This window comes from Tupaia chinensis, unplaced genomic scaffold (genome assembly GCF_000334495.1).
Source record: "Tupaia chinensis unplaced genomic scaffold, TupChi_1.0 Scaffold000605_1, whole genome shotgun sequence".
Taxonomy (NCBI): domain Eukaryota; kingdom Metazoa; phylum Chordata; class Mammalia; order Scandentia; family Tupaiidae; genus Tupaia; species Tupaia belangeri.
In genome coordinates this window covers 2,145,563-2,156,718 of record NW_006160123.1, presented here as the reverse complement: position 1 = coordinate 2,156,718, position 11,156 = coordinate 2,145,563, and the positions used below count along the sequence as shown (strand labels likewise).

General features: G+C 42.6%; 1 protein-coding gene across 1 annotated transcript in view; it reads right to left on the bottom strand.

Moving 5' to 3' along the window:
- The window catches only part of OIP5 (Opa interacting protein 5), a 12,310-nt gene that overhangs the window by 845 nt on the left and 309 nt on the right, over window positions 1-11,156 (bottom strand). Inside the window, exons 2-4 of the mRNA XM_006158672.3 lie at window positions 10,806-10,889; window positions 5,792-5,914; window positions 3,298-3,379 (exon numbers count right to left, since the gene is read on the bottom strand). Coding sequence (XP_006158734.1) covers window positions 3,298-3,379; window positions 5,792-5,914; window positions 10,806-10,889 — 289 coding nt within the window. The remainder of the gene's footprint in view (window positions 1-3,297; window positions 3,380-5,791; window positions 5,915-10,805; window positions 10,890-11,156) is intronic.

The following is an 11,156-nucleotide window of genomic DNA, read 5'->3' as shown; positions in this document are numbered from 1 at the left end:
GTTAGCATGATGGCTATGTCGCTGGACTCCCACGTAGTCGAGTCACTTCCCGGAACCAGTGGCTTAAAACTCATGCCGGGCGTGTGTGCGTGCGTGCCTAAGATCCCTGGAGGAGAATGGAGAAGGGATTGTGGTGTGGCCATCCCCCCTGGTGGGTGATTTCTCGCTTTCTGTCTCTCTGTCTCTCTCTGTCTGTCTGGCGAGCACATGCGCCCTATAGCGAAAATCTCTCCAAAAAAAAAAAAAAAAAAACCACATGGTGCAATGTGCATGCATGCCCAAAATCCTGACGGGAGGGAGAAATAGAAAAGGGATTACAACCTGACCATAGCCTATGAGGGTGCTTTCTTCCTTTTTCTTTCTCCCTCATTCCAGCAAATCTATACATCCTCTGGCAAATTATTTTTTAAAAGTTACTTGGTTCAGCGCTAGCAGGTGGTATAGTGGTTAGGGCAGTGTACTCACATGGCCAGCCATGGTTTGCATCCTGAACTGTGGTCGACCATGTGGGATCCAGCAAGGTAACCATAACTGCAGCTGCTGGTCTCCAGCAGGGTCTTGATCAACCCACCAACCCAATCTCTGCCAGGCCCAGATGGGTCATGGGCACACCTGTGCCAGAATACTCAGGGAGGTCTCTAGACATGAACCTGGAACGTTCTCATGTTGGCATCCTTGCAGATGAATGTTTTTCCACTACATGACCATGTGGCTCCTTAACCCTCAATTTTTTTTTTTTTTTTTTGAGAGGCTTTTGCTATAGGGCGCTCGCCAGACAGACAGAGAGACAGAAAGACAGAAAGCGAGAAATCACCCCCCAGGGGGGGATGGCCACGCCGCAATCCCTTCTCCTCCATTCTCCTGTTGGGATCTTGGGCACGCATGCACACGCGCCTGGTGTGAGTTTTAAGCCACTGGATCCAGGACTTGAACCACGGTTGACTACGTGAGAGTCCAGCGACAGCATTACGCCAACTGCTGGTCCCTTTAACTCTCAATTTAAACTAATGATCAAGAGCAGGTAATGTCTCAGCATGTTTCAGGAACACATCTGTTTTATTTGGGAAAGAATGCCATCCAGCAAAGCTGGTGTACTAGAGCCTCGGACATAATGTCTCATGTGAAGAAAGACTAACCACTGCCGACCATCACTGCTTCCATGAAGACTGGAATTTTTTGAACGAGTTGGAGAGCTTGGTGGAGCCAGAGTATCGGTTAGTCTTTCTCTCTTTTTCCAGTATCCAAGAATGTAGTTTTTCAACACTTGTTATTAGTAAATAATGCCTTTCTGACTTTGACATCCCATTAGTGTATTCTAAAGTAGCTCTGGTTATTAGCTGTAGAACAGATGTTTGTTACAATTACGAAAGTTTCAGGACTAGCAGATGGCATAATGGTTACTTCGCTGGACTCTCACATAGAATTAATAGTTAACAATAACAACAAAAAAATACTATTTCTACAATTTTTAAAAAATAATTATTGAGGCCACAGGCAGCATAGTGGTTAAGGCAGCTGGATTCCCACATGGTTGACTGTGATTCAAGTATTGGAACTGGCAGCTTGCTTTCTCACTTTCCTTCTGTCTCTCACTGGTCAGCTTCAAAAAAAATAAAATAATGACAATGAATAAAATTAAATCAAATAATTCTTTAGGGTCTGGCAGGTGGCATGGTGGTTAGGGGCACTGAACTCCCACATGGCCAACTACAGTTCAAGTCCCAGACCTGGTGGCTTGCTGTCTCAATCCCCTCCACCCTTCTCACTCTGTCCCTCTCTGTTCAATTTAAAATAAATAACTTTTTTTTTTCCAAAAGAAAATAATTCTTTAAAAAAAATCTTATTTTTTTTGCTTATCATTTTTATTTTTTTAATTTGCTACAGAACATGTGCATTCACCAGAAAGAAAGAGAGAGTGAGAAAGTAACCCACCAGGTCCAGGACTCACACCATGGTTGGCCATGTGGCAATCCAGCACCTTAACTGCCATGCCACCTACTGGTCCTTTGTACAATTTTTACATACATTTTAAAAAAAAATGTATTTATTATCATTATTCTTCAATTTTGAACGGAGAGACAGACAGAAAGAGAAAGAAAGCAAGTCATCAGGTCTATGATCCAACATCCAAGAATAGTCAAAGTTCATAAGATAACTTTGCTTAAACTAACTTCTAGAGCCTGTTAATCTTTTTTAAAAAACAGTAATTTATTATTATTACTTTAATTTGACCAGAGATAGAGTGAGAGAGAGACAAAGTGAGAAAGCAAGCCTCTAGATTGGGGACTCAACCACAGTTGGTCACATGGGAGTCCAGCACCATAACGACGCCACCTACCTGAGCCTGTTGATCTTGCACACATCAGAGAGAGAAAAGTGAGAAATCACCTCCCAAGGTGGACAGCCATGCTGCAATCCTTTCTCCACTCTCAGCTCAGGAATTTGAGCACACATGCAAATGTACCTGACATAATTCTTAAACTGTTGGGTCCAGGACTCAGACCATGGTTGGCCATGTAAGTACCCAGCACCTTAACCACCATTCCACCTACTAGCCCCATGTTAATCTTTTTTTTTTTTTCTTAATTTGCTAGAGGGTGCAGGTGCTTGCCAGAGGGCAGAGAGAGACAGAGAGAGGGGTAAAGTGAAAAAGCACCCCTATGAGGGATGGTCACACCACAATCCTTTCCTTTTGGGGTTTTGGGCATGGGTGTACACATATCTGGCATATTTTTTAAGCTCCTGGGCCAGGATACAAACTGTGCTGTCGGCCATGAGGGATCTAGCCTTCTTAACCACCACACCACTGGCAATCCTATATAAGACATCTTGACGAGGCTGGCAGGTGGCATGGTGGTTAAGGGTGCTGGATTCCCACATAGTTGACCACTGTTCGAGTCCCAGACCTGGTGGCTTGCTTTCTCAGTTTTTCTCTCTCTCTCTCTCTCTCTCTCTCTCTCGTGCTGTCCCTATCTGGTCAAATTAAAATAAAGAAATAAAGTTAAATAAAACACTTATTTAAAAAAGACTTCTTGACAATTACAAGACAGATGTCCATTCCCAGCACAAAGGAGAATAAAGCAAGGCAGTGTCTGAACAGCTCTTCCCCTTCCTTTGAAGTAAACCTTAAAATATGGCTTTAATTTTTTGCTTGTGTTCAAATTCAGGAAGGAAGACTAAACCAAGTATAAAGGATTATTGGAGTATCACACTATTTTATCATCCCCAAATTCATTGGTACCGATTATTAAGAGGTGGCTACATTAAAGGACCCACACAAGCATTGTGGAATTTTACCTCTGCGATCTTCTCTGGTAGAGGTACATTGTGAATATCCATCTCAGATGCATTTACTATGGCCTTTGTTTTCAAGTGATAGCTAGATAGAAAATATATAGAGACAATATCAGTAATATATCATAGTTAGGATTATCAATAAACCAAACTTGTCATCCAAAGCAAATCATTATCAAGCAAAGCCTGCTATCTTACTAATTTCTATTTTAAGACTCATGCCATACAAGAGTCTTCAAAAAGTTCATGGAAAAATGTGTATTATGAAAAAATTTTACATGAATTTCAAAATGTTTTGCATCAAAATAAATTTTAACTCCACTTCTCTATGACCCACTTGAGCAAATTATCGGAGACTCTGCTTCATCTTACCGCTTATCAGGGACAAGATTATCCCAGGATACACTGAACACACATACTAGGACCATATGAATAAACATGACTATAAGCTTCAGATTCCAATAGGGATTCTATAGCACAGTTCAAAGGCAAATATTCACACTGTAACAAATAATGCTGGGTGCCTACCCAGTAGCCATCCCTCACTTTTCTTGCAAACACAATGATTAAGTAAAAAGTGTAACTTTTCTTTTTATTTTTTTGGAGAGGTTTTTGCTATAGGGTGCGTATGTTCACCAGAAAGAGAGAAAGCTAGAAATTACCCCCTGAGGGGGATGGCCACACCGCAATCCCTTCTCCTCCATTCTCCTCTTGGGATCTTGGACACGTACCTACATGCGCCTGGCATGAATTTTAAGCCACTGGGTCCAGGACTCGAACCACGGTCGACCACATGGGAGTCCAGCGACATAGTCATTATGCCAACTGCTGGTCCCCAAAGTACAACTTTTTAGAAATCTCCAATGCAATTTGAGAAGGAATCGGCAGAAGGATACTTTTTCTGACCCTTTGAGGTCATGTGATTATTTTTACTTTTCGCTGTGCGTTTGCTTCATTTGTCTATTTTTGCAGACAAGCATCTTCTCCCTCCTTCTACGTGCACAACACCGAAAACAGCTAACCCAAACCTAGAGCCCTTACTTTCTGTTTTAGATTTTTAGTATAGGGTGCATGTACTCACCAGAGACAGAGAAAAATCACCCCCAAGAGGGATGGCCACACTGCAATCCCTTCATTGTCCTCTCAGCATCTGGGGGATGGACACACATCCACCCAACCTGAGTTTTAAGCCACCGGGTCTGGGACTCAAACCGTGTGGTCCACTAGATGGGAGTCCAGTGACATAACCATCACGCCATCTGCTAGTCCCAAGCTGTTACTTTTTAACTTCAGCACAGTACCATTTATAAATGGCTAGTGTCTCTGGCCCCTTAATTCAAATTCCTTGGGAAGAAAACCTGGCTTAGCTTAGGTCACTCTTGATGCTGTACCTGGCAGTGGCACCACACATGCTAAAACAGTTTCAAGGCTCCACCTTATGGGAAGGAGAAGGGGCTGGGCACAAGCCCAAAAGGTGACAACTAATAGATTATTTTATAAAATCTTCCTCCTAAAATTTTTCTTTTCTTTCCCTTCCTTTCTCTAAGTTTTTCTTTCCTGGGCCAGCTGGTGGCTAGACCCTGCATGGCCAACTGCACAGTTCAAAGAACTGGCACCTTGAAGAGCATACCAGGCATGTGTGCCCAAAATCCTGAGAAGAGAGTGGAGGAAAAGTATTGCAGCATGGTCTTCCCCCCGGGGGGTACTCTCTCATTCTCTCTCTTCCTCACCCACCCACCCAATCCAGCAAACACATATCTCCTGCAACAAAACTAAAAAAAAAAAAAAATTATTTTTCTTCATGAGCAAGACAGCCAGTACACAACCAACAGGATCTCAACACTGTGATCCAACCCCAGCCTTTATCAGCTGGGGATCACGGGCACCCGTGCCCATCTTACTCAGGGCCGACTCCACACTTGCACTGGGAACCTTCTCATGTGGGACTGCCAGGCAGAGCGCTACGTTTTACTGTTGTGCCACTGTCCAGCCCCCGGGTGTTCTTACTGACCATCTACCCCCTGACTTTACCCACTCTGGGACTAGTGAGACATGGTGTGATTATAAGGTATCTAAGGGACCAGCAGTTAGTGTAATGGCTATGTCGCTGGACTCCCATGTAGTCGACCACAGTTCGAGTCCCAGACCCGGTGGCTTAAACTCACGCCGGGCACGTGTGCGTGCGTGCCCAAGATCCCGAGAGGAGAGTGGAGGAGAAAGGATTGTGGCGTGGCCATCCCCCAGGGGGTGATTTCTCGCCTTCTGTCTCTCTGTCTCTGTCTGGCGAGTGCACACGCCCTATAGCAAAAACCTCTCCAGAAAAGAAAAAACAAAAAAAGGTATCTAAAATGATCATGTTATATTTTGGTAGCATTATGATCTTTTTGTGTAAGAAATAGTACCTGTCCTTACCATTTTCTTTGCTATAAATACTCTGTATTTTCTGGAAGGTTTTTTCTTAAAATGTATTTGATAAGCGATATCTAAATCTACTCACCACACCATTTTGTCACTGTAAAGGCAGAAGTGACCTCTCAAGGCAGCCAGAGAAGCGTGGGTGGAATAAAGATGGAAACCAACGGGAATCCCACAAATATTACAGAATAAAAGGTTGTATGTGCTGGCGGGGGAAACAGAATATAGGTCAGAAAGAAAATCAGAGAAGAGAAAATAACTGCTCTCTAGGATGCCTATCACTTAAGACATAGGTGAAAATTATATTACAATAGCAATGAAACTGAAAAAAATGTCATGTTAAAGATAAGTCAGATTTAATATAACTACACTCGAGATAATAAAAACCCTAGTGGATTCTGACCACAAAAACAATCCTGAACGTACAACTGTCACTTTGGCTTCTGAAAAAGGCAAATTACTCAAACCACAGATGACTACGTGGGAGTCCAGTGACATAACCGTTATGCCATCTGCTGGTCCCACCAAGTAGCATTTAAAACTACAAATGGCATAGTGGTTACGTCATGGGACTCTTACATGGAGACTGTGGTTCAAGTTCCTGACCTGGTGGCTTGAAAATCCTGCTGGTCACGTGTGCGTGCATGCCCAAAATCCCAGGAGGAGAATGGAGAAGGGATTGTGGCGTGGCCATCCCCCCAGGGGTGACTTCTGGCTTTCCCTCTCACTGTCTCTTACTCTCTCTCCAGCAAGCACAAATGCCCTAAAGCAAAAGTCTCTTTAAACAAACAAACCAACCTACAAACTGGGCCAGCCAGGAATTTGGTGGTTAAGGTGGCTGGGTTTTACATGGTTTATTGTGTGATTCAAGTACTGGACCTAACAGCTTAAACAAATAAGTAATAATCCCGCACAAGCACCCAGTGCTTTTTTTTTCCAAGCCACTAGGTCCTGGACTCAAACCATGAGGTCTACCATGTGGGATCCAGCTGCCTTACCCAGCAAATGTGCTCTGTAATGAAAAAAGAAATAAAATTTTAATGAAATAATTTTTTTTTTAAGAGAGATTTTTGCTATACGGTGCTTGCTTCTTATGGAGAAACAGAGAGACAGAAAGTGAAAAATCATTCCCCAGGGGGAGTGCTGCAATTCCTTCTTTTCCATTCTCCTCTCAGAATTTTGGGTATGCATGCACATGCGCCTGGCATAAGTTTTAAACCACTGGGTACGGGACTCAAGCAGCAATTGGCTACATGGGAGTTCAGAGACATAACAATTACGCCACCCACTGGTCTCTTAATGAAAAATTTAATAAAAAAAATTTAAACAATTATGTAAAGATTTTCACGAGACCAGCAGTTGGCTTAATGGGTATGTCGCTGGACTCCCATGTAGCTGACCACAGTTCAAGTCTCGAACCTGGTGGCTTAAACTCATGCTGGGCATGTGTGCATGCGTGCCCAAGATCCCGAGAGGAGAATGAAGGAGAAGGGATTGTGGCGTGGCCATCCCCTCTAGGGGGGTGATTTCTCACTTTCTGTCTCTCTGTCTCTGTCTTTTTTGGCAAGTGCAGTCTCTCTCTGTCCTTTTTGGCAAGTGCAGTCTCTCTCTGTCTTTCTGGCAAGTGCATGTGCCCTATAGCAAAAACCTCTCCAAAAAAAAAAAAAAAAAGATTTTCTCTAGGCTAATCCATTGCCTAGTAGTTAAAGTGGTTGGATCCCAAATGGCCACTGTGCAGTTCATGTCCAGGACTTGGTGGCCCGAGAAAGTGCTGGGCGTGTGTGCATGGGTACCTAAAATCCTAAAAGGAGGGAAAAATGGAAAAGAGGAGGCTGCGGCATGACCATTCCCCATAGAGGAGAGGGTGCTCTCTCACTTTCTCTGTCTCTTTGTCTCTCTCCAACAGACACAGACACCCTCTGGCAAGGATTTTTTTTCCCGAAAGAAAAAGTTAAAAGATTTTCACTAAAATATTTATGGATAGAATAATATAATTTCCAGTATTCCTTCTAACCATTGAGGGGAGGGGAGTGAATAAGACTATAGATAAAACAAGGCTGGCCATGAATTGATTACTGCCCTAGTTTAATGAGAGGTGTATGAAGACTCGTTCTCTTTTCTTTCATGTTTGAATTTGCCTTAATTACCTTCTTAATTTCATAAGAATCCAATTTACTGGGCTGGCAGGTGGCATGGTGGTTAAAGGTACTGGTTTCCACATGGCCAAACACGGTTTGAGTCCCAGACCTGGTAGTTTGCTTTCTCGCTTTCCCTTTCTCTCACTTTCTCTCTCTCTCTCTCTGGTCAAATTAAAAACTAATAACAACAAACAGAATTATATAAATAAATACTTCCTTAAAAACAATCCAGTTTACTTATATACTTATAATCAATATAAGCAAAATTCCATCTAAGCAAATATTCTGTCGAGTACAACAAAAACTCAGTAACAAAGCCTTCCCAAAAAAAAAAAAAAAAAGGGTTATCTCCTAGTGGTTAAGGGAGCAAGACCCCACAGGGCCAACATACAGTTGGAAATCTGGCCCTGGTGGATTGAAAACCATGCTGAGCGTGTGTTCATATGTGCCCTAAGTCTGGGCAGGAAGGAGAAATGAAGAAATGGTGCTTTCTCCCTCTCCTTCCATCTCTGTTTCTCTCAGGTAAGCACACACTCTCTGGCAAATTAAAATAAATAAATACAAAAAAATAAAGTACATCTTTTTTTTTTAAGAATTATTTATTATCATTATTTTTCAATTTAACCAGAGACAGAGAAAGCAAGCCGCCAAGGCTGGGACTAGAACTGTAGTCAGCCACATGGGAGTCCTGAACCGTTAATCAACACGCCACTTGCTGGCCCCAGTAAAGTACATCTTAAAATTAATCAAATACAGTAGATTGGGAGGGATCAATTTTCTTTCCTTTATTTTTCTTTTTTAGTTTTTACTATAGGGAGTGTGTGCTCACTGGAGAAACAGAAAGAAAGAGGGGGAAAGTGAGAGATGACCCCTTGGGGGGATGGCCATGCTGCAATCCCTTCTCCTTCATTCTCTCAGGATTTTAGACATACACACCTGGCATGATTTTCAAGCCACTGGGTCTGGGACTTGAAACACATAGTCCGCCATGTGGGATCTAGACACTTCAACCCCCATGCCACCTGCTAGCCCATATATGCTTTACTTTTCACTCATTCATGATACAGCACATGTGAGACTAAGTGAGAAATGTGTACCCTCCTACAGTCTGTTCACTCCGCATCTTCCGCCACATTTGATCTTGGGCATTCCTAAGTGTACCCTACATGCATCTCCCCCTCCCCACATGCCTTTCGACTGCATCAGTAATCATCCTCTTAACCTATTCTGTGACCATAAGTAATAAACATACTTTTTTTTTAAGTTTTTGCTACAGGGTGTATATGCTTACCAGGGAGACAAGAGACAGAAAGTTAGAAATCACCCCCCAGGGAGGATGGCCACACTGCAACCCCTTCTCCTCTCCTCTCCTCTTGGGATTCTGTGAACGCACATACATGCACGCCTAGAGTGAATTTTAAGCTGCTGGGTCTGGGGCTCAAACCACAGTCAACTACTTGGGAGTTCAGCGACATAATCATTAACCCATTTGCTGGTCCCACATTGTTAAAAACAAAAATAAAAAGAGAGGTGCCTTTGAGCTGTGGTATCTAATAACCCTCTAGGTGGTGTAGTGGTTAAGGCATTAGACTCCCATGTGGCAGACAATGGTTTGAATCTCAGACCCAGTGGTGTGAAAATCACACGGGGTGGGGGGTGGGAGGATATGCATGCATGCCTGCCCGAAATCCTGAGAGAGTGAAGAAGGGATTGTGGCGTGGCCATCACCCTTGGGGCTGATTTCTCACTTTTCCTCTCTCTGGTGAATCCATGTGCCCTATAACAAAAACCTAAAGAACCAAAACAAAGCAAAACACAACAATACACCTTCTTGAGTCAAAACAACCATGTCTCTGTGGCTCACATTATTCACAAATACAAGAATATAGGAGACTTTCCCTCCAGTATTTTACAAGCCATCTAGAACAGCACTGTACAAGAGGAAAACATGTGAGCCACATATGTAATTTTAAATTGTGTTAGTCTTGTTAAACAAAAGTAAGAACAGATGAAATTAGTTTTAAAATATTTCATGTAACCTAATATAGCAAAAATGTCATTTCAACATGTAGCCAATATTAAAGAATAATTAATTATTCTGTACTGAGTTTTTAAAATCCTATATTTTGCATTCACAGTATATCTAGATCCAGAGCGGCAACATTTAAATAGCCGCATGTGGCTAGTGGTGGACAACACAGATCTAGATGTATTACCTTCCTCTCTAAGCGGAGATTCAGAGAACGTCTGCCTCTGGCTCTAAATCAGCCAATTCTAAACAGGCCACTGCTCTACTCTTGTCTCCTTGGGGTGGGATGGGGAATCGTACAGAAAAACGTGTCTTCTGTTGGAAAAGATGAAGGGAGGTAAGTGACTAACTCAAGTTTGATCACACTGAAGAACTCTTCCTGGTTAAAGCAACTTCCTAGGCGACTAAGAATTCTGATACGTTAAAAACTTTAAAACTCTACCAAAATCTGTGGTCAGAGTTTACGGTCTTCCTGTTAAAGTGAATTAAGGAGGGATGTTAACACCAAATTTGCCTACTACTTTGTCATTTGTAAATCCCAGTACAAACTAGATACAAAGTAGACCAAGCTGTAGTCAAGTGCTTGTACTGTTTCTGAGGTTGCAGCAAAATTAATCGTGCACTAATTTATTGCAAACTCCATGTTAAATGCAAACATAAAAATTCTGTATCTCAAATGATTATAGTTTATAGTATTTTATTCTCACTATAATCCAAAAAGTTATTTTCTTTTCTCCCTACCACCTTCACTTGTACATGCCACTAGGGAAGACTGTGTCATCTTATCCTTCAAGTACATTGTCTAGATGGAATAAACTATTTTTGTTGCGCAACACAAAAACTGTTTTCTTTGGGTACATGTCAGTTTCACGGTTCTCAGCCTCATCAAGTTTGAGACCAGCCACGGATCAGGAATTCTTGGTACGTACCTGCCTTTTAGCGAACCTTCAATGCCAACTAGAAAGGGTTCTTCCAAAACGATGTTATCTGTGACTCCTAAGAAGGCAAACATGCTATCAGAATCCGTACCTCTGCACGCCTTGAAATAGAAATATCTACCCCTTAGACTCATCGTGGTCATTAAAAAACAAAGAAGAAACAAAACAAAACAAAACAAAACAAAACAAAACAACCTCCCCCGCTCCTTCCGGGAAAAGTGGCTACTTTCCTTCCACGTTTTCATGTTTCTTTCCTCAGCCGGGTGGAGAAAGCTAGAACACCCCTCGGGCCGGCTGCCGCCCACCCGACACCCCCCCCCACTCACCGGAGAAGACCACGGC